The sequence below is a fragment of the Neovison vison genome, chromosome 7 (genome assembly GCF_020171115.1).
Source record: "Neovison vison isolate M4711 chromosome 7, ASM_NN_V1, whole genome shotgun sequence".
In the NCBI taxonomy this organism is placed as follows: domain Eukaryota; kingdom Metazoa; phylum Chordata; class Mammalia; order Carnivora; family Mustelidae; genus Neogale; species Neogale vison.
The window spans coordinates 1775852-1799315 of NC_058097.1; the positions used below are offsets into that span (position 1 = coordinate 1775852).

At 60.8% G+C, this 23464-nt stretch overlaps 2 protein-coding genes across 2 annotated transcripts in view; one reads left to right on the forward strand and one right to left on the reverse strand.

Annotated features, from left to right (window-relative positions):
* The window catches only part of JPH3 (junctophilin 3), a 67011-nt gene extending 49264 nt beyond the window's left edge, over window positions 1-17747 (reverse strand). Inside the window, exon 1 of the mRNA XM_044255592.1 lies at window positions 17100-17747. Coding sequence (XP_044111527.1) covers window positions 17100-17481 — 382 coding nt within the window. The 5' untranslated portion in view covers window positions 17482-17747. The remainder of the gene's footprint in view (window positions 1-17099) is intronic.
* Window positions 17626-18443, forward strand: LOC122911106. The gene is made up of 3 exons (XM_044255495.1): window positions 17626-17765; window positions 17865-18062; window positions 18260-18443. The coding sequence occupies exons 1-3, from the start codon at window positions 17626-17628 to the stop codon at window positions 18441-18443; spliced, it is 522 nt and encodes a 173-aa protein (XP_044111430.1).
* The last annotated feature ends 5021 nt before the right edge of the window (window positions 18444-23464 follow it).

The window sequence follows — 23464 nt, forward strand, 5'->3', positions numbered from 1 at the left end:
ACCCAGGCCCGGGTTCTGGACAGTTACCTCCACCGCCGTCGGAAAGGCAGGGGAGAAGTCCGTAAGGAGGAAGGCGGGCCCCAGCTCCAACCACACACGTCCCCCAGGCCTGCTGGTTCTCACACCCCCGTGCGCCGAGCCGCTCGCGCAGAGAGGGCTCGTTCTGACGGCCGGGAATGGTTCCACAGGCTGAGAAGACCTGGCTGTCTCCCCCACCAGCTTCCAGACTGCCATCCTGCCAGGCCTCAGGGAGCGGGGACCACCCGTGCCCCCAGGCCTGACTCCTCCATCCCCCAGAACCGAAGGCCGCACAGAGACGGTGTTACTCCGAATCCCGCCACCCGGGGAACACCTTTCCTGGGTCCATGCTCCCCCTCGGGTCACCTAGTGGGCACGGAGGCTCCACAGCCGCCCGAGGCCCGCAAGGTTAGTCCCTTTGAGGTCAGGGGTTAGTGGGAACACGGGCAGGAAATGAGGGATCAGCCCTTCTCAAAAAGGGCCCTCCACCAGAGTGGTCAGAAGTCAGGCCGGTCTGAGCATGGCCACACGACCCTGGGAAGATTCCTTGACCCCTGAGCCTCACCTGTCTCCATCTGTGAAATGGGTACAATGACAACAGCGCCCCCCACCCCCGCCATGTGTTTCTTATGGGAAAATTATCGATTGACACTTGGAAAGCACTTGAGGATGGTGCTGGGCCCAAGGCAATCACCGTGTTTAAGTAAAATTCATTAGGAGGCCACGGCCTTGGGGCCTGGGGGCTGCATTTAAGACGAGGCTCTCAACGTGGCTTGAGATCCATCACCCCATACACGCACCCACGGCCACAGCGGGACACAGGGGCTCCAACCCCCTCAAGACTGTCACTAAGCCCCCGTAAGCCCTCGAGGCCTCAGTTTACCGAGTTCTGGGCCAGTTCCCAGGGGCAGGCCTCCCACAAGGCCACTTGGACGCAAGTCGAGCTCCACCACCAGCCATGAGGCTGAACGGGTTACTAACCCTCAGACTCCATGTCCATAAAAGGGGGACCCTGGCACCCGACCCACAGATCTGCAGCAAGACAGGGACTGAACATGGGGACCTGGGGCGACTCGGCCAGAGAGTGAAGGATGGAGCCGCTGAGAGGCCCCACCTTCTGGCCACGGCCCCCAGAGGCCCCTGTATGTGCCACAGCCCCACGGAGCCCCCGATGGCCACGGCCCCCAGAGGCCCCCTGTGCCTGTTATCATCCCAGGGTGAACCCCCAGGTCCCTGCCATCTTCTTGGGGTCCCCCAGAACTCTGTCACCTTTATGCGGGTTCCCAGAGTCTGCCATCCCAGAGAAAAACAGAGGGCTCCTCGGTGGTCGGTGGTCTGGTCACGGGGGCTAGCTTGCACGTCAATGTCATTTCCTCTCCCGAGACCTCTCCCGTAGAGAGTGGGATCACGGTCACTGCTTAGCTAGGGGGCTTCCTCTGTCCCCCTCCCCACACCGAAGCCTCCATCTTCTGCAGCACGGGGAGAAGACCCCCACTCCACATGACCCCACATTCACCTCTGCCTGCAGAGAACCATCCAGGAGCTGGGCAGAGACCACACAGAGAACAAAGAACCTCTTGGATCTGGGATTTAGAGGGACAGAGACACATGACCGGAACACCACCGGCAGGAGGAGGCGAAGAGCAGGGCTTCGAGTGGGGGGTACCGAGAGGCAGGACTGTGGTGGGGACCACGTGCAGGGGACAGCGAGTGCCCCCCGTGTCCTGCACAGCTGCCATCTCCAGCCCTGTTAGGGTTTTCTCCAAACACAGACTTCGCCACGTCCAGAAAGAAATCCATTCCTCACCCCCTGGAGAGGGGGGGAGCCGGTAAGGACTTCTGATCTTCCAGAACATTCTTTTTAAAAATAAGCTGAGTGGAAATGTACCGTGGTACAGACTCTTTGGGAAACAGTCTGGCAGTTCCCCCAACAATGAACCCCAGAGTCACCCTATGACCCGGCAGTTCCGTGCTTCGGTGCACCCGCAAGAGAGAAGAAAACGCCCGTCCCAAGACCTGCGCCCTTCAGCCCGCGGCTGACCGGGGAGCGGGCGGCGGCCTGTCCGTGCCTGGAACGCCGGCAAGTCGTAGAGGGAACAGAGCTCTGGCACGTGTGGCCGCACAGACGGACGGACGGACTGTATGCGGCTGCGGCGCGTGTCCGTGAAAGGTCCAGGACGGCAAACCCAGGGACAGAGAGAAGATTCGGTGGCTGTGAAGGGGCGGGGGGAGCTAGGGAGAGGACAGCTGGGTACAGGGTTTCCCTTCTGCGGCCACGAAAGGCCCTAAAGCCGACGGTGGCGAAGTGTGCGACTCTTGACCCACCAGGAATCCCCGACTTGTGCGTCCGCAGCGGGTGTGGCGTGTGCCCGGTGGGGTCTGTCTGCACCGACTCTGCACCTGGCAAAGAGCGGCCCTGGTGTGAGGTGGAGGCAGCCTTCCTGGGGGGCCATCCTTGCCAGTGGGAACGCACCTCCACGTCCCAGAACCGTCAAGTAACAACCCTCCCCATTCCGTTTCCCGGGCACCCCGGGGGGCTCCCGCTCCACAGCCCAGGGACCCCCACAGCCTTCGCAGTGTCGAGTGCCCGGGTCAGGATCCCCCTCGGGACACAGAGGGGGACAGTCGGATTTCAGACATGAGATCTGCTCCCGAGGGACGAGGTGGGAGCGGAGGCCCCCAGCCTGGGGTGTGCAGACCCCCAGGGGGTCCATGGATGGAACCAGGGGTTGTGGAGAAGGAACTCACATCCTTTCTTCACTAGCCTCGACCTGAGGTGTAGACGGGCAGCAAAGCACGGCAGTCAGTCGCCAAAGCTGTGATTCTGTCAGCGATGGAAACAGCACGGAGAGCAGCTGCCAATGTCCTCGGGTAGCGTAACCCCCCCAGGCCTGCCCCCCAGAGCAGGGCCCGACAGTTCAGGACGAACCTCACACCTATCCCGCTGGATGCTAGCGTGGCCGGCCAAGGGTGGCCCAGGCCAAGGACACACAGGGCTCCGGTCCCTGCCTGCCCCTGCAACCGCCATGAACGCCAGCTCCAAGTCCGTGCCGGGCCTGGGGAGGCGCAGCCAGCAGTGTGTCCTTGTGCCCCCAGGACGCTGCTGCCCAGAGCAAGGAGGGATACGGGGGGCTGCACAGGCGTCTCCGGACAGAGCAGCTCCGAGGGGAGACCGGGAGAGCAGAGGGAGGGGCAGCAGGGGCCCGGCCGGCCGGCGGCCAGCACACAGCCCTTCACCTACACCCCCGTGATGACTCCTGCCGGACGCCTGCCCCAGTTCAGGAGGACAGGCCCTGGACGTTGGGTTTTCCTGAAACTCCTTCCTCAGCCACCAGCCAGAGTCCCTGAGGCGACCAGAGGAAGAGCTGAGAGAACCCCGCAAAGCCTGGCCCTGCACTGAACCACCCCCACAAAGCCCGGCCCGCCACAGGCTAGACGACTCCTCCCTCCAGGGTTCCCGCAGGAATTCCTGCATCGAGGAATAAACCAGACCTTCCCACCTCAGGGCGGACGCACTCCTGGGTACCCCGGCTGGAGGGCCTCGACACCCCCGAGGGGGTTCTGGATGCTTCTACAGGAGCTCCTCCGGCCGCCGCCGTGGGTGGAGGGGAAGGCCTGCAGGCAGGGGTCTGCCGGCCCTCCTGAGGGGCGGCGGCGCAGGAGGGCACTTGGAAGCCCCCGGTGCTGACCCCTGCGGCCTCTCGGTCTCCCTCCCCATCTCTCTCTGTGTCTCCCCATCTCTGTCTCTCTCCCCCTCTCCTGGTCTCTCCCGCCTTCCCTTCCTCCCTCCCTGTCTGTCCGCTAACGTCCGCCCGCGCCCCCGACCGGCGCACTCCTGTCCTCCTCCCCGCCCAGCCCCGGCCTCCGGCTGACAGGACACTCCACGCTGGTGGACACTTCATGGCCACGGTCTCCAGGGCCGCGTCCAGTCCCAAGGAAACCTGGACCTCCGCTCTCTTCCTGCCGCACTCTCTCGGGGATCCACAGCTCACTTCCTCCAGACGGGGCCCTGCCCCGCAGACGCAGCCGCTCGGCCCCAGGCTGTCCGGGTGGCGTGGCGTGCAGGAGTGCAACCGGGCCAGGCCCTCCGTCCCCAGCGGGTTTACAGGTTTCCAGGGTTTTGGCTCTGGGCAGACCCAGAGGGTTGGGCTGCAGCCTCCATGGCCAGGGACGGCCCAAAGCCTGGACACGGGGCTGCAGGACACAGCCACGCTGGCTCCCCGCGCTCCTCGGCCCACGCACGCTTACAAACCCTCCTCCTGGAGCACCGGGGACCCCCCAGCCTGCCCACCTCTCCCCACCCTCTCCCGGGGAAAGCCCTTCCCCCGCAGGCTTTCTCACACCTGCTCGTCCCTCCTGTCGCCCCGGCCCAGTTCCTTCCATCCCATCAGCAGGAACGGGGAGTCACGTAACAGACGCACGGGCACAGTCCCCTCGTGCCGGGGCCGGCTCACTGCCAGGAACACAGTCGGCGCTCACTAAACGCCCGTGGGCAGATACCGCGGCTGTTCTCCCCGGCTGGGGAAGCAGACCCCTCTGAGCCCCCACTGCAGGGCCCGCATAGCATCCCGACCACCTCGCCCGTGGCGGTGGTCCTGCGTCCGTCAAGTCCACATCAGCTGAAGCCCTACTGTGCGCCGGGTGCCACGCTCGGTGTTCTGGGGCAAGACAAAGGCATCGAGCGTGTTTCAAGGAATCCACTGTGCCCTGGGGCAGGCAGCGGCCACACGGGATCCCGGGGGAGGGGTCAAGTGCTGGAAATCAAGTCACTATTTACAATGTATCTTTAAAAATTGACAACTCGGGGCACCTGGGTGGCTCAGTGGGTTAAAGCCCCTGCCTTCGGCTCAGGTCATGATCCCAGATCCTGGGATCGAGCCCCACATCGGGCTCTATGCTCAGCCGGGAGCCTGCTTCCTCCTCTTTCTCTGCCTGCCTCTCTGCTTACTTGTATTCTGTGTCTGTCAAATAAATAAATAAATAATCTAAAAAAAAAAAATTGACAACTCAACAACAGAAAAACAAATAACCCAACTTTAAAGCGGGCAAGGATCTGAACAGATACGTCTCCAAAGACATGCGCGCGGCCCACGGACACGTGGACAGACGGGCCTGGCCAGTCCTCAGGGAGACGCCCGTCCACACTGAGTGTCCAGGCCCAGCCGCTCCCGAGACAGAAAGCAGGTCAGGGTGGCCCAGGGCGGGACTCAGCACAGGCGGGGTCTCTTTCTCAGAGGAGAAAAATGTTCTAAAATTAGGGGGTGACAGACTAGACACCGCTGAAGTGTATACTTCCGCAGGCGACCTTTGTGACCGGTCACTTGTACCTGCACAAGGATGATATCAAATCCATGTCACTGTGCGACCGTCTGTCCCCTCCTGGTGCCGGCGCGACACGGAACCACCTGTCTGGGACAGGAAGCCCAAGGGGCCGACCGGGGGACGCGCAGAAACCTTTGCCTGCGGGGCCCTCCCATGGGGCTCGGGACCTATGTCGTGCAATTCCCTTGCTGCTGTCCAAGGGGCCTGGGCAAGTCCCCGCGTCCCCCAACCGTGGCTTCTTCGTCTTCGAAAGGGCACAGCTGCCTGCTCCTGGTCTCGTGGGGTGGAGGGATGGTAAGGAGGCCTCCCGGATGAGAAGGGGGAACCCGGGGCTGAATCCCGGTCCGTCTTTGTCCCTGCTGTCTTCCCCTGCCCCCACCCCCCAGGAGCGCCCTCCCCCTCCGCCTGCCTGAATACGTCTGCCCCATCACTCTCCCTCTCCCGCCCAATTCTGAGTCCTGGAGCTTCTTCCCTTCAGTCTGGTCCCTCCCGACTTCATGCCCCCATGGACGGTGCCCCCACCTCGATCAGAGCCGCCTTCTCCCTGCACGCTCCACCCTCACCCAGCTGCCTCCAGGCTCTCCCACCACACACCCCCCCTGCCCTCGGAGCCCCCTCTGAAACAGGAGGTCGGCCCTGACCTGGGAGCTGGCTGTCCCGGCTCCACCCACCTGCGCAGCCCACCGCCAACCCTCAGGGCTCTGCGTCTCCCCGACGCACTGCCCCCGCCCAGACCCAGCCCATCATCTCCCCTCCCCTGACACCAGCGCCCTCCCAGGGGTCCCCAGCTTCCACCCTGGCCCCCATTTCCATCCCCACCCAACAACCAACGTGATGACCCAAACACAAACACACACACGGCAACGGTCCAACAGCCACGCTCCTCTGCGTGTCTCCCAGGGACACGATGGCTCACGTTCACCTAACAGTCTGCAGGGTGGGACTCATCGCGGCCTCTCGACGGCTCGTGGTTTTTGATGGCACGTGGTCACACAAGCCGCAGTCCACGCACACGCACACCGCAGGACCCTGGTCTGCAGCAGGAAGAAAGGACGGAGTGTGGAAGCACACACGACCTGGGTGGCTCTCCAGAGAACCAGAGGGAGCGAAAAAAGCCAGTCCCGAAAGGTGGCACCCCGTACGATCCCACGGATAGAACATTCTGGAAACGAGACAGTGCCAGGAGGGAGGGCAGCGGAGTGGGTGTCGGGGAGGCGAGCGAGCACGGTGTGGCTGGGCAGGGCGGCGGGGGCTCCCCGCTGATGGAACGCTCTGTGTCTGCGTGGACAGCCCGGCCGCAGCCCGTGCGGTCCTTACGTCAGGGCTTCCTGCGGGGAGACTGCCTGGAGGGCACAGGGGAGGCCTCCGCGTGTGTCACCACCGCAGCTCGGAATTCAAACTCAATCACAAAAACACCAGCCGACGAGGCGCCGACGAGGCTGCCGCGCTTGAATCCTTCTGTGCCCTTCCCTCCGGGGGCCGGGAAGCTGTGTTCAGACCCCCACCCCCTCGAGCTCACCCTCTGGCCTCTAACGAGCCACGCCGGCTCCGGCTCCTCGGGGCCTCCGCGCGCCCTTTCTCCTGCTCTCCGCGCCGCTGGCCGTCCTCTCGTCCACGCATGGGCCAACCAGGATCTCTGCAGCTCTCCATGCTGCACCCCCACCAGCCTCCAAGCCACCTCGAAGGGACCCTCCCAGGAGCAGGTGTACCCAGAGGGCTCGGAGGCTCCCTGAGGGTCTGGACTCCCCACACTATCTTCACTGAAATGCATTCAGCTCTTGCCTTTGCTCCCCCAGAGCTACCCACAGACAGCGAGGCCTTTGAACTTACCAGGAAGCAAGCAAACAGCTGGGCAGAGTGGGGGGGGGCACAGGAATGTCGTGCACGGCCCCCAGGGGGGCAGCGGGGTGCCAGCTCACAGCCCCTCGCCTTGGCGTCTGCAACCAGCGTCCGAGAGAGCCGGCTCTGGTCTGCAGTGTGTGCCTCCCATGGAGGCCCCTGCCCGAGCCTCCCTTAGGACCTGAAACTCTCCCCACAGGAGATCCCTCCCGGACCCCTACAGTGAGACCACCCCTCTGCCACCTTCGGGGGTCTCCTCTTTTCCCCTTAATGGTCCTCACCCGAGGCAGAGGCCAACAGGGAGGGACGGGGCTTCTCAGGTGTGGGCCCCAGGATCCCTGCCCCAGACAGCCCCAGAGGCGTGCCCTCTGCTAGATTCCCTGGGGAGCCTGCCCCTCGAGCCCAGGTTGGGACGTCAGGAGCAGACCACTTGCAGACACAGGGACCCTCAACCAGCATCCCCGTGTCCTTGGCCTCCCTGGGCCTCAGTTTTCCCCTCCAGAATGGGGGAGTCCCGCCTTCCGCCCAGGCCGACGGAACGGAAGAAGGCACAGGCAGCTCCCAGCTCGCGGCCAGATGCTCGCGGAGGCACGAGTGTTGTTGGGCTGGTGGGGAGGACGAGGGTGAAGAAGGTTTGAGGGTCAAATGCAGTCTGAGGGGGCAGACCGGGGAGTCCTGTGGGAGCAGCTGAGGGCCCTGGGGCCTCAACGCGGGGAGGGCTGCGTTCCTGGCAGAGGAGGAAGGGAAGGCCGGGCCCTTGCTCCAGACTCACGGGCTGTAGGAGGCCGCTGGCTCCGGCCCTCCTCTCGTTTCCCACTTGCTGTGCACCGCGAGCCTGGGCCGCCATGGAGAATGGGACGGTTCCTATCCTGGGGTCCACGGACAAGTCTTGGGGAGTCTGTGAACACCCACAAGTACCCCCAAAATGTCTCACGTGTGCAGGAACCTGCATATTCCTGGGAGAGGACCCGCGGCTCCCCTACACTCTCGGAGGAGCCTGGAAGAAACCATGAGTTTACGCACTGCCACGGAAAGCCCGGCTTCGGGAGGCCAGGCCCCCTCCCCTGCCTCTCTGTTATTACCAGACCTGGGCACCTCCCTGGTCCTCTGCTGCCTCAACTGTACAGCAAGGGGGTGGCCAAGACAAGTGTCCACCGCGGAGCCCCCGCCCCCCCAGGTGCTGCAGACGGCGCTAGGCCGGCCCCACAGCCCAGCAGCCCCATGGCCTCGCCAAGCCGCCCCAGGCTGTGAGCACATGCCTCAGACGTGGGAGAGCGTGCCTCCCCCAAGCACAGCTTTAAGGACTAAAAGGAACAAGGTCTACGGCAAAGTGCGCCAGAACCCAGAACGAGGCAGACGTTCGTTCACACGTGGTTGTGTCCTTCCTTCAGAGCCGTCCCGCGGCTTGGGGATTCCAGGGGCCCGTGTCTGTTCGGCGCACTTTCAAACTGGGGTCTGTAAGACACGGTCGTGTCCTCGTCCTGACCCCAGGGCTCTCACACAGACACAGGCCTTATGAGATCCTGAGAGACTGTTCTGGATCTTGGTGGGGCCGTAAACCCGGGGGCGGGCGGCCTGTAAGGAAGGAGGAGGCAAAGGCAGAGGCAAGGAGGGGCCACACACACATAGCAGCTCTTCTTGCCGGGGCATCGGCACGTGCTGGGGAATCTGCAAGGCTATTGGACTCTAAAAGAAACCCAGCACCTCCTCCAGGAGCCACCAGACCCGGCGTTTGAAGAACCGTCCAGAGCAGCGGCTCAGCCCCGTCGGCTTGTATCGGGGACCCGGGTCAGGGGCCGCCTTGCCTTCCAGCCGTGTCTTCCGAGCCAGTCTCCCAGCGACACCCCCAGCGAGTAGCCCTCCGCCTCGGCTCTACATCAGGATCACCAGGACAGTTGTTGAAGAATCCCGATGCCCAGGCTGCACCCGGACCAGCTCCGTCAGCGTCTCCGGGTGGGGCCCGGGCATCAGCATTTCCCAACGCAGCCAGACTCCACGTGCTGCCGAGGTTGGGACTAGTGCACTAGGTCCTTCATTCGAGCCACCCGGACATCTCGCAAACATGGGCTTCCGGCCCTGGAGGCCCCTGGGCTGGGGCTGGGGGGACGGTGCTGGGATTCTGCACGTCTAAAGGTCTCCCCGGGGAACCAGCCTCAGTGGCTCTGCTGTACGGCTGGCGTTAAGAAGCCTCACACTTGGGCGCCCGGGTGGCTCAGTGGGTTGGACGACTGCCTTCTGCTCAGGTCATGATCCCGGAGTCCCGGGATCGAGTCCCGCATCGGGTTCCCGGCTCCATAGGGAGTCTGCTTCTCCCTCTGACCTTCTCCTCGCTCATGCTCTCTCGCATGCTCTCTCAAATATATAAATAAAATCTTAAAAAAGAAAAAAAAAAAAAAAAAAGGAAGCACCAGCCTGACAGCCACTCTGGAAGACAGTACGGAGGTTCCTTAGAAAGTTGAAAATAGAGCTACCCTATGGCCCAGCAATTGAGCTACAAGATACTTGACCCAAAGGATACAAACACAGTGATCCGAAGGGGCACGTGCATCCCAGTGTTTACAGCAGCGATGTCCACAGCAGCCAAACTGTGGAAAGAGCCCAGATGTCCATCAGCAGACGGATGGCTCAAGAAGATGTGGCCCATATAGATCATGGAAAACCGCTCAGCCATCAGAACGGATGAAATCTTGCCATTTGCAAGGACGTGGATGGAACTAGAGGCTATTATGCTGCGTGAAGTAAGTCAATCCTCATGATCTCACTCATGTGTGCAATTTAAGAGACAAGACAGACGAACACAGGGGAAGGGAGGGAAAAATAAGAGGAAATCATAAGAGACTCTTAACTCCAGGAAACTAACCGAGGGTAGGTGGGGGTGGGTGGGGGGATGGGCACTCAGGAGGGCGCGGGATGCTTGAGCACTGGGCCTTCCACGCAGCTGATGAGTCACGAAACTCTAACTCTGAAACTAATAAAACACCCTGTGTTAATTAACCAAATTTGAAGAAAAAGAAAATAGAAGCCCCAGCCCAGAGCCATGTTTCTAAAGGGGGGGTGTCCCCAGGCCAGCAGCAGCGGCGCCAACTGAAACATGTTGGAAACGCACATTATCAGGCAGGATCTCAGGCCAGAAACTCAAGGGTGAGACCAGCAAATGTGCTTTCGGCACCTTCCAGGCGATTCTGACGCATAGTCAAGTTTGCAAAGCACTGACCTCGAGGAACGACAGTGGGGGCCAGCATCCTGCCCAACCCCTGTTCCCCCAGGGGCACAGAGGACCCTGGGTCCTTCCCGAGGCCTCCAGGAGCACCAGGGAGACCCCCGGACACCCAGGAAGGTGGGAGCCGGCACATGGAAAGAGTATTAGGACTCTACTTCAAGGACACGCCTCCTGCAGAGTCAGCACCCCAGTCTCACAGCCTGGACCCCAACCTGCCATGATTTAGCCTGAGCCCAGTCCCCTCTCCTGGGATGCCCTTCAGCTGCTCTCAAGGACACACGCAACCCCTCTTCCTTTCTCAGACCCTTTCCCTGTGGTGGTTCCCCCAGAGTCCCCAAACTCTGGAGTGAGAAACCCCTTGGTTATTTTACACATTTTAGTGACACTTCCAGACTTTTTGGTAGAAGTCACGTCATCTCGCGTCTTCGACATCGCTGCTAACTACATACCGTATTCCTCGTGCTAGCAACTGAATGTCTGTGAGGGTCGGGCCCTAGGCGTGGGATTAGTGCCCGATAAAGGAGACCCCGAGGGCTCCTCCAGCCCTTTTCCCCACGTGAGGACACAGGGAGGTTGGCAGTCTGCACCCCAGAAACAGGCCCTCACCAAACACCAACCTGCCCGCGCCTTGATCTTGAACTTCCCAGCCCCCAGAGCTAGGAGAGATACACATGACTGTTTAGAAGCCTCCCGTCTCTAGGGTTCTGGGACAGCAGCCTCAACGGATGAAGGCGCAGGAGGGTCAGCAAATAATCCAGGTCGGCTTCCTAAAGGCTGCCCTGGGCTCTGTGGCTTTCCCCCTCGAGCCTAGCAGAGGGTTCAGGAAAATGCATCTCGGCGACTGGACGAGTCAAGCCAGAGCAGCCGTAAGAGCAAAGAGAGTTACAAAGCCGGTAGAGGAACAGCTGCTTGTTTTTCGGCTTCTTCCCAGAGCTTTGCCGCGAACGCTTTGCACAGTGCCCCCGCCGCGTCCTCTGGCCCCAACGGCACCGTGCCCTTGGGACGTCAGCACACCGTCGGAACGGGTCCCCTTTGCTCTACGCCATCCACCTCGCTCACAGGAACAATGGCAGAGCGTCTTACGAGTAAGGACGGAGCCAGGAGCAAAGTGAAACCCACTGGGGACCTGTCACCGCGATGCTGTCAGAGAAGTGGGAGCGAGGCTGGCCCCACTGCAGGACAGTCTCAGGGAAAACTCTCCTTTTAGCTCCCCATGCCCACTGCAGGGGCTTGCAATGAGGTGACATGCGGCAAGATGGTGGGGAGGCACGGCCTTGGTTCATTCCACAAACAGCATGCCGGCGCCACCACAGGCCCTGCACGCCCGGCGGGGACCGGCACAGACCCGTGCCTCCCCACAAGAGGCTCACGCTCCAGCAGAGCCTTCTATGATGGGGGACGTGTTCTATCTCTACACCGTCCACGTGTCCCACGTGGCCATCGAGCCCTTGAAACATGGCTAGTGAGAGGCAAACTCTGATTATCTATGTTTTATTTCCTCGAAATTCATTCGGATTCAAATTGGAAAGGCCACGTGTGGCCAGCAGCCGCAGGTGGGTCTAGAGGAGGAACCCACAGGTTCTGACTTGAGGAGGAAGGTGGCACGGTGGCCTCTCATTGGCTGTCACAGGCAACGTCATTCCCTCGCCAGCCTCGGCATAGCCCCTGCACACCCCGCGAGCACGGAGGTGCACCCAACCTGAGACGGGCAAGGACAGAAAAACTTCTCATGGCGGAGGGTGCTGGACGGGTCAGAGCCGGGGGGGGGGGGCGGGGGATGTCACTGGCCAGGAGGGTCTTAGCTGCAAGGGGTTGACCTGAGACAAGGAAGTGGAGCCAGCCGGGGGTGTGGCGCTCTCCACGGTGCTGAAGGGACCCGCCGCTCCTCTGTCCTAAAGGAAGAGGCGGAGAGTCCCAGAGAACCCCTGGTGGAACGCACAGAGCCTGTCGGAGGCAAAGCCAGGACCCAGGGCGGCGCTCACCCACCCACCGCGTGCCTCGCAGGAGGCAGGAGACCCTAAACTGGGGCCGTGGCTGATCTAAGAGGGGTGACCACGGTGGAAGTCCAAACAAACATTGTCCCCTCGAGATCCCACGGACCCACACATCTTGTCACTGTGACGCTGGGCTGGCTACCCTGTCAGCTCAGAGATCACGGCCACTTGACTGTGGAGTTGTGCAGGCCTGGGGGAAAGCGAAGAGGCAAGTGAGCCTCCAGGAACAGCAGCAGAGCTTCCTGGCTTTCCCCCAGCAGCCCCCGGCACTCTGTGTCTTCCGGGCCGTGCCCCCTCCTCCCTCGGTCAGCTGGGCTGACTGTCGCCGTCAGCCAGGGCTTTTCGCGAACTCCGCTGCGGGGCGGGGCGGCGGGGCTATTTCCGGAGGGTGCCGACCCTCCTCTCCTCACCAGCGTGCGGCGGGGCTCCTGATCTAAAGCACCCACTTCGCTCCAGGGCTGTGTTGGGTGAGGGGAGCGTGCGGTAACACTCTTTCTCAGCTATTATTGGCAACAAAGAACTAGTTATTTGCTTTTTCTTCCTCCTTTCACCTCCCGGAGCCTTTTCCCTTGCCAAAGTGGCTGAACCAGAATCTGCGAGGACAGGCTTTTATCTCTGGCGGCTGAGTGCTGCTTTTGTTTCTGAAACGAATCCCCAGTGGCCTACGTTGTCCGTCGCCCATGTCCGTGAACCTGCTTCCTTCCTTCCTAACCTGGGCATTTGGATTTCTTTCTTTCCTTTTTTTTTTTTAAGTTTGTATTCGCATATTCATGGTCTAGTATCAAAAATAAGCCCCCTGGCCCTTTATTTTGTTTGGATGAGGGCTGCTTCCCCAGCAACAGGGGCACGGAGGGTATAAACTCCTGTTTAAAGTGGAAACAACGCATCACTCCCCCCTCTGTAACCTGAGCCCTCCTGGAAGGCTGGCGCTCTCCCTTCCCAGGGATTCCTGCTTCTAGGGAGCAGGCGCACTGGGAGGGCTCTGGAGGGTACACGTGGCTGTGTTTTGGGGGACGGGGTGGAAACATCTCTGGGTGACAGGTGTATTGTGCGTGTGTGTGTGCACAGGCGCAGAGGGCCTGGAATTTTAACCGTGGGCGTGTGTGATTTGTGTGGGCCGAGGGATCTGGGCCAGTGAACGGAATCTGCATTTGAGGGGGGAGGCCTGGTGTGTGAGATGACTCACATCTCTCAGGCTGTGGGAGGGTTTATTCGTGGGGGGAACGCTGGTCCGAGGGGTCCTGCAGACATGGCCGCAGGAGGAAATATTTACCGGTCTGGCCGAGCTCAGGGCTCCGGTGCATGCGGAAGGGGATGCGCGCCCCTGGGCGGGACGGAGGAGACACCTGGCAGCTGTGCCTCTGCCGACAGCTCCAGGCTGCTGCGCCTGGAGGGGACGCGGGGTGCGGAGGAAGAGGAAGGAACGAGGAGGTAGTTTTGCACGAGGGAGTTTGAGAACGTGTGCCACACAAAAGCAGGGGTTCTGGAATCACTGGCCTGAGCGCGAATCCTGGTGCTGCCCAACAACCCACCCACCGAGCCGTCTGCCCTCTCCGAGCCTCTGGTGCCCAGTGTGGGACACGAGGGAACGAGGAAACCACCCCCGCAGAGGAATTACGGCTAGAATGCATGCAAACACTTGCCCCACGCCCGGCACATGTTCAGCATTTAACGTTGCCCCGTAGCATCATTATGACCGCGACCACACCTGGCTATTGGTTCAGCAATGACCATGATAAGTGGCCTTGGCTCCAGGTGTCGTGTGAGAGCAGAAGAGAGACACGTGGCCACGAGAGCTTACTGTAAGCCCAGCACACGCCTCAATCAGTCTCCACTTACTATACAGATCTTACCAGCCCTTCGCAGGCACCAAGAGACAAAAGCTCAGAGATGTTAAGGAACTCGCCCAAGGTCACACAGCAGAACAGTTGCAACTACAGCATGTGCTCCTCCCGCCCCGTGCCCCCAGGGCCTCTCCATCTCCAAGGGGTCCCCCGGCAGACCGACCAACTGTGGAAACCACTTGGCTCACTTCGGTAGAAAACGCCTGCCTTGCACTTGGGGGAGGATGAACCCGGAGGAGGAAGGGTTGGCAGAAGGGGCCCCAGTTGAAATGGAGTCCATTTCAATTCCAGCCAAATGTAGGATACATTTGCCGTTTGTGCATTATTCATGAAAATCGCTGTTTCCCAAAGTCAGCACTGGGAGCTGGGCTGGAGTTCAGGAGCTGTGCTGATGCCTGCCCCATCTTCCCATCCCTCGTGCAAAGGAAAAGTCGGACTGGAGTCAGGACCACGAACTCGTTAAGGCTCCCCTGCCCTTCCTGGGCATGAGGTGCCACGCCCACCCGCCGACCGGGGAGAAGGCAGCCAGACCCACGCCGCAACACCCCCCTTAGGTTCTGCTTGCCTGATGCCCTGCTGGAGGGCAAGTCACTTCCTTCCTGGTGAGAAGCATGGACCATGCTGCAGAAAGGTGGCCCCTTTCTGACCAGATGTCTGGTCTGATCATCCCAATTTTCCGTCATGCCATGTGGCCAACCAAGAGGGAGCCGCCGGCCCGGGCGCCCTGCTACCTGGCTGGCCTACAGGTGCTGTGATGTGGGAAATGGGGGCTGCACTCGGGACAAACCAATCTTCCCCCCAGGACTCTGCCACTACAGGCTGGGGGCTCTGGCCTCCTCTGCACACTGGACCTGACCCCCGCCCCCACCATGGGAGGACCGAAGTGAGGAGCTTTAGGGAGCAGAACCCTATGCAGCCACTTGGATGGGAGACAGAGACCCAAGAACACTGATCCACGTCAGGAAGCATCAGACCCTAAACTCATGGGCAGCTACCGAATCAGAGCCTGTCTTCCCCCAGTGAGCACAGAGGAAATTACTACCCTTCCCTCTGAAATGAAGCTGAGGACCAGGACTTTTGCCTGCTCTGCTCACCGCTGGTTTCCAGAGCCCATAGCAGTATCTGTTGAATGAAGGACGGATTTCTGCAGGCCGCCCAAGATGTTCGGGGAAAGTGGGCAGCCTGGAGGGCTAGCTCGCACTCTTAGCTATTCTGGGGAGTTCCACAGAGACAGGGCCTGGCTTCTCTCCTCCTCAGGCTCCCACAGGAGGCCGCAAAGCTGCTTTCCTGGCTCAGGCACAGCTGGGAACACCTCTGGAGAGACAGATCCTCAGAGTCGCACAGCCAGAGCCCCCAGGGGGACAACTACCCCTAGGCTCCCAAAGAGCCCAGCTGGGAGCGCCCGGCTGCTGAGCCGCCCACCTCGGCCACCCACATCTGCTGCCCGAGCCTTGCCGCGCGCGCGCACACACACTCCTGCACGCACACACGGCCTGAAACCCAGAGAGGGCTGTCTGCTCAGTCCAGCCCCTGCGCCCCAGGGTCACGGATGCTCTCCAACCTGCTCCATGAAAACAACAAGAGCACAGAAGAGGCCGCCGGGGACGAGGCTGGGCACGGCTTTGACAGGCAGGAGCATTATATAATTACCTGCCCCCCCCACGCCTCCTCCCCTTTGAGTAGTAATGAACCCTGCCTCTTGGTTGCATAAGCCAAAATAATAATTACTCTCCAGCCCTCCGTCAGTCCTGGATGTGGCCGGGGAGCAGGTGTTCGGTGCCTGCTTCATGAGACGCTAAGGCGGCAGGCAGGGAGAAGACCGCACGTACGTTCACGACTTCCATGCCCGGCAGAAGCACACGAGTCAGTTCCGTGCCCCACGCCTTCCCCAGGCATCCATGCCTGAGAAATTACCCAGAGGGAAGCACGGAGCCACTCTGGGGATAAGCTCCCAGACGGGGGAAGGGGGCATCTGGAGAGCCGGCTCGTTTGGGGTCTAGCTTCCAGGAACAGTAAACACTCCACGCCTCGGACACTGGCGTGTCCAGGACAAGGGGGAAGCTGCACAGCTGGCCAGGGCTCTGTGCACAGAACCCATCTTGCAGCCAGGGCAGGCGGACAGGCTCAGCCCTGGATGTGGCGGCTGGAACGAAGGCGCAGAGCATTCCCTGAACTACCGTGAAAATGATTCAGCCACTGGAAGGCAAGATTCCTGGGCTCTCGCTAACAGATGGGCCTCCCCCTCCCTCCAGCAGCCTCTCTGGCTGTGCTGGCCGCGTCCAACCACCTAGAAGTTTATTGCCGTGTTGTGTTGCTCTGGGTTTGTGTCCCTCTCCCAATCCCTCCCTTTGCATTGGCTTGGGTTGATCAGGACTAAGGGAGGCCTTTCGGCACGGCAGGAAAACAAGGATCAGAGCTGGGGCCTGACTCCTGGCGGCCTGGCACCACGGAGCTCTACCAACAAGGGCAAGGGGCCGTCTCCCTGCTCCCCTCTGCCCTTGGTGGGTCCCAGATGAGGCCCTGGGCGCAGGGCCCAGTCTGGCCTTTCCAGCAGGTCTCTGGCCTGCGCTCGGCTCATGCACTAACAGTCTCTGGTCTCAGCCCCATGGTTCTGGGCCTGGTTCTGCTCCTGGAAAGCCCCCAACACCCTTCAGCTGGTATGGGGGTGCTGTCCCCCACCACGCAGTGGGGCAACCTGTAGCCAGGGCAACTATGGCCTCCAGGAAAGCCCCGGGAAATGCTCCAGGTGCACAGGGCCCCACTGGAGGGAGAAGCTCAACTTCCCCAGAGGTAAACAGAAGAGGCAAGAAAAGCGGTTCCTCCGCCCGCGCAGCCGGGCCCCGGCCCCTCGGTGGCACCTACCTCCATCTGAGTACGTCTCCGTGCCGTAGCCGTCCTGCAGCCCGTTGCTCCAGGTGCCTTCGTACTTGGCCCCGTTGCCCGTGCACTCCCGCACCCCGTAGCGCCCCTTAAATCCGTGCGTCCACTCGCCCTTGTACACCCACTTCCCCTTGCTCTCCAGGCCGATGCCGTGGCGCTTGCCCTGCGCCCAAGTGCCCTGGTACGTGTTGCCGCTGGGCCAGGTGTAGACGCCCAGCACCTCGAAGCCGTGGCTCCACGAGCCGGTGTATTCGCCTTGGCCCTTGGGGCCGGTGCAGACGCCATGGCCGTGCGCCTTGCCGTCCTCCCAGCCTCCACAGTAGGACCCTCCGTCGTCAAAATTAAACCTACCCCCACTGGACATGCATGTAACTCGGTTTGCAAATCCCGCAAACGGTGAAAAAAAAAAAAAAAAAAAAACCAAGGCGATCAACAAACCGGGTTCTTGGTTGGCTGGCTGGCTGGTTTTGTTTTGCCTTTTTTTTTTTTTTTTTTTTTTTAAGGAAGAATGGAGAAAGCGAAAAACACGGCGAGCGGGTCCCGGGCGGCGGCGGCCGCGGCGCCGGCTCCGGCGGAATCTAAGTCAACCGGGGGCGATTATTCCTTCCCGAGCTGCGCCGCGGAGCCTGACCAGCGTCTCGCGCTCCCGCTGGAGACAGGACCGGAGGGGAGGAGGGAGGGGGAGGGGAGGGGAGGGGGAGGGAGGGGGCAGGAGCAGGAGCGTCTGGTGCAAACGCTCCACCTCAGCGGCAAGTGCCCCTCGGAGGCGAGCCCGCCGGGCTTGGCCGCGCAGGCCGGGGCGGGGACGGCGGGCGGCTCAGGCCCGGGGCGCAGCCCCCCACCTGCGGCTGCCGCGCTGCGGGCGCCCGAGGGCGGCGGCGGGGCCCGCGGGCGGCGGCGGCACGGGCGGCGGCGCGGGCGGCTGCACCATATTGGGGGCCGCGGGCCGGGCCGGGCGGCGGCGGCAGCAGCAATGCGGCGGGGCGGGCGGGCGGGCGGCGGCGGCGGCGGCGTGCGCTCGGGGCCCGGCTCGCGCGCTCGGGCCGGCGCGGCGCGCGCCCGCACCCCACCCGCGCCCCCGACCCGCGCGCCCCCGACCCGCGCCCCGCCCGCGCCCCCCTCCCCGATCCGCTCCCCGCCAGCGCCCGCGCGCCCCCGACCCGGGCCCCGGCCTCGCGCGTCCCCCTGCGCGCCCCCGACCCGACCCTCCGCTCGCGCACCTCCCCACCCGCCCCCGACCCGGTCCTCTGCGTGCGCGACTCCCACCCGCTCGCCCCCGCACGGGCTTCCCGCACGCCCGCCCCACCTCGACCCGCGCGCGCCTGAGCCGGCCCCCTGCCCCGGGCGCGCGGGCAGTCTGGAGAGGGGCGCTGCCCCGCCGGGGCGGAGGGCGCAGGACAGCGGCGGGGACCCCGGGCGCCCGCCCTCCCGCACCCCTCAGCCGGCGCTCCCCCCCGCCGGGCTTCCCCCGCAACGGGGCAGGCCTGGAAATAGGGGTCCAGACAGGTCGCCCCAGCCCCCCCTTTCCCGGGACTTAGATTTAAAGGGACAGGAACTGCGTAACGGGAAGGCGCCCAGCACCCAGGGCGCTTTCCTCCCCCTCCCAGGAGCGAGCCGCGAGGTGAAGCCTGGCAGAGCAGGCCCCGGGCGTTTGGGGCACCCCTCTCTCCCACCCTGCGCCTCGCCCCTGGCTCCTGGCTCCTATCTGTAACACCTGTCCCTGGCTGGACTGGAGAGGCTCTTGGCAGACCACAGGTGGTTTTTCCTAAGACAAATAATCCATCCTTCTTCATTATGGGCAACTTTGGCTCCACATGCTGCAGGAAGGGGGACAATCGCCCCAGAAAACATGTAGTTGGTAAATGTCCCCTCTCCATAAATTAATGCCACATGTACATATCCTGGCATAAAGATACCCAAATGCCATCCCTTCCCTGCGCCCTGACCAACAGGTAGCCCCCAACTCCGGGAGCGGTTGCGCTTTGGGGGAGCAAAGTGGGATGGTCACCAGGGCATTACTAGGTCTTTCTCCATATACTCCCCCTACCCCACCCCCAAGTGATGATGTCTGGTTCCTGGATCCAAGTATCCTGGGACCAATTTAAATTGCATTTCCTGGGCCATAAATCCGCAGACAGGAGCCTGGTTCTCAGCTCTCCCGGAACGTGGACGGCAAATGGCAGCGGCTGCGGGGGGGAGGGGCGAGACTGCACAGGGGTCATGGCTAATTGCAGTGCCAGCCTGGGACTCCGCGGTCAGGGAGACAGGAATTGCAAGCCAGGTAGACAGCCTGACATTCAACCCCAATTAACCGGAGGCCCAGCTCACACCTTCTCCTGCTTCCCAAAGATGGGAAGACAGATCCCATCTTTGGCTGAACAGGCTCTCCCGGGAAAACCAGCCCCTCCAGGAGTCCCAGAGTTCAAGCTCAACTTTCTGTCTTGCTTGGGGCTCCAAAGCCCCCTCCCTCCCTAAACCTCCACCTGCTGGAGAGCAGTTACCACCCTACCCCCCACACACACTCCACCCGGTCTGTGAAGGCATATTTAGGGAGTTTGGCCTAGGGGTAGAATTGCTGGGTCAAGCAGATCTGATCTGGGATTTAACAGAGCTGACAGCAGTTTCCTTCTCGCCAGCAGTGCTGTGTCCTCCTGGTTCTCGGTGTCCTCCTGGCTGTGCCTAGGAGTTATCAGACTTCCTACTATGTTTCCATTTATTTTCTTTTGTTTATCTGTAGGAAGTACTCTCTTGGGGCTGTTCGGTGTAAACGAAAAATTGCATATTGTGAACGTGTGCACAAACCCGCCCTTCTTCACCAGCTTCAGGCTCGTGCTCTGCCTCCGGAGCAAGCCAGCTGTGCGGTTTGGGCAGTCACTTACTGCCTCTGAGCTCAGTTTTCTCATCTGCAAAATGGGCAGATACTGGTTCCCACAAATTGCCCTGGGGATTCAAGGAGCTGGTGTCTGTGGCATGGGAGGCACGGGAGAAGGGGAAACAGTGGTATTATCAGGAGTCCAGCCCCTCCTCGAAGGTCGTGGATTCCTACATGGGACTCCCGACTGTCGGCCTGCTCCCCCCAAACCTCACTGACATAAAATTGCTGTTGCCTTTACACTCTGCACGTAATTTCTTCCATTTTACTCCCCATCCAGGTTTTTTGCTGATTCAGCAGCCTTTCCTCACACAAGCGGTGGATCACAACCAAGATCTTGTTGGAAAATGAGGACTTGAGACTTCAAGCAATTTCTGGTCAGCACCTTCTGCCTCTGGCTAATACACACCCTTCCCCCGGCCATTCTGAGGGACCTGTGCCCCCACCTCCCCCAGCCCACCCTCCCTCCTCTCCCACGCATGGTCCTGGTTGTGCTGGCTTCAGCCCTGACGGACTTCAGTCTCTAAAATGCAGACATTAGAGGCGTTCGTGTTGTCCTGTCTGGAAATCATTCTCCCATCATGGATGGCGGGTGGTATTGATTTCATTTTGGAGGAAACTCTGTAGGGCTACAAACACAGGACCCACTCCCAGCAATTTCAAAACAGAAACCAGAAGGGAAAACAAAAAGCCATAGCACCACGCAGAATTTCATGGCTCTGGGCACCAGGCTCTGGGACGGGAACCATACCTTAGTGACCTCATCGGCACTCCTCAGGTGACCCGCGCTGCCGTACTCACCTGTCTAAAAGACCAGCTTGGGGGCTGCCTCTGTGAAGTGCCCGACGGAAGGGAAGGGAAGGGAACGACAGACGGCCAGAGCAGGACTGCCGTCCAAGCGGGCTGGTCTCCCAGCCGGCAAGCTCTCTGGCCTCCACGCCCGGGCACGCTCTACCTCACCTGCTCCCTTCTCCCCGTGGCCCAGAAATTTTCCAGTCTCCGTGGCAGAAAGTCTCCTGGGTTCCCCAGATGAGGGACGCCCCCCACCCACTACTGAGTTTTGGACACGCCTCCTGCTGCTGCGTCTCACCCCGGTGATGCCATGTGACTTTGAAGGTCACGTAAATGGCAACACGGCTTCTGCACGTGCCCACAGACGCTCGGAGGCCCCACCCACAGAGTTTTCCTCCTGTGCCTCGTCATGGTTTCAACGTGTGAAAGTGGCGTTATAATGCCAGAGCTTCGGGGGCAACATAGGGGATCCGTGTGTGCATTGCAACGTGACCAAGCCGGAAGTCTAGCCAACACCCGTCACCCCACGTCGTCACATGCTGTGTCTCCTCCAGGGAGAACTTTCCAGGTCTACGCACTTGGAGACTTTCAGATGGGCATCGCAGTGTTCATTAGATCTCTGTGACCTCTTTCTTTTACGGCGGGAAGTTTGTGCCTTTCGACCCCGCTTCATCCATTCAGCCCACCCCCTCTGGCAACCATCGGTCAGTTCTCTGCACCTGTGAGTTTAGTTTGCTTTGTTTTCTCTAGATTCCGCGTATAGGCGAGATCGTGTGGTGTCTGTTTTTCTCCTTTCACTTAGCATGATGTCCCCAAGGTCCATCCATGCTGGTGCAAATGACGAGATTTCCTTTTGTATGGCTTCATAATATTTCATGACATCACATACACACGCATTTTTCTCATCCATTCATCTATCATAATTTCTGTATCTGAGCCAAATAAATGGTATGTTAAGCCAGGCAGAGGTCATGCAAACTACTAGGTCAGGGGCCAAATGCTTGTTTTTAGGGACAAAGCTTGACTGGAACACAGCCATGCCCGCCCACGTACACACAGCTACAGTCGCTTTCACACCACAGCGTCCGGGTTGAAGAGTTTCTATGGAAACCATGTGGCCCATAAACAACTCAACACCTTGCCCTTTACAGAAAAAGCATGCGAAGCCCCGTGTCCGTCTGCTCAGGCTGCCGAAACGGAACACCACACACTGAGTGCTTCCCGCCATGGGAATTTATTTCTACGATACTGGAGGTTGGAGATCGAGCTCAGAGTGCCAATAGGGTCAGGTTCTGGGGAGAGCTGTGCTCCTGGCTTGCAGATGGCCACTTTCTCACTGTGACCTCATGTGGCAGGGGGTTGAGGGTGGGGTGGGAAGGGAGAGAATGAGAAAACCCTCTGGTAAGTCTTCTTCAAAGGACACTAATCCAGTGGGATCAGCATCCCACACTTAGGACCTCATTTAACCTTAATTACTTCTTACTCCAAATACAGCCACATTGGAGGTTGAAGGACACAAACGTTCAGTCTGTAACACCCTGGTTTAAGTCACTAAGTCTTGGGGTGGCTTGGTACAGAGCAGTAGCCACCAGAACAGACCGTAGGCTTCATGAGGATGGCTCGACGTCCCTTTCTCCTCCTCTGTAAAATGTCACCAACACTGATTCCTACTTTCCAGGGCTGGGGCAAAGGTGAGGAAGGAGTTTGGGGGTCCCTATTGCCTCACTAGACCCCAGCAACTCACAGCTACAGCTCCTCGCCCTCTCTGGGGGTGGCCGTTCCCAAGGATGAAGATCACCCCAAGGTGGCCGGAGGTGCCGCCCGTCCTCTTCCGACCGCCAGAGCTCATCCTCCGGTTTTAATGTGCCTCCCGGCCGCACGTGCGTGGACAAGTAAACCGTGCCACGCAAGATGGCCGTTAACATGCGGGTGCCTCGAGATGGTGCGAGGGCTCTTGATTCTCCCCAGACCAGAGGTAGAAAAAGATGCCAGCCCTGGGTGGGAGCAAAATCAGGGGCCGTCAGGATCACTGGCTGTCACTGGCCAGTTTCTCCGTGCAGACCTTGAATGTCATTTCATCTAAGTCTTGGCATGGCCCTTTGGGGTGCAGACTCTGACCATCTCTACCCTCTTAAAGATGGGGAAACTGAGGCTCAGGCAGCTAAAGCGAGTGGCCCCAGGCCGCATACAGCTCGCAAGTGCCAGCTCCAAGGCTTGTCCCTCAAAAGGTCAGGTGAAATTGGAGGGGAATGTCCTCCTGGGACTCTGGCTGCCAGACTCTGGCCTTCAGGCAGGGAGGCCATCCCCAGGGACTGATCCACGGGGACCAGGGACTGATCCACGGGGACAGGAGACAGGGGAATCCTTTGTACTTGACGAGCAGCTGGTCAGCTCCAGGGTCGAAAGTCTGCCGAGGAGAAAGGTTTAGACGCCTGGTCTGAGCTTTGAAATCCCACACTAAGCCCCCTGCGGGGAGCGTTTTCTCATGCTGGAGCTGGCTCCCGCCCATCTCAGTTCCAGACAACACAGGGGTAACCGCGGCCAGCAGGACAGCTGAGGGGTGCCAGTGGGTAGTTCATCTGTTCCTCATAACGACTCCAAGCGATGCTGTTATCCCCACGTTACAGATGAAGAACCTGGGGCAGGAACAGACGAATGAATCGCCCTAAGGGAAGCAAGTAAA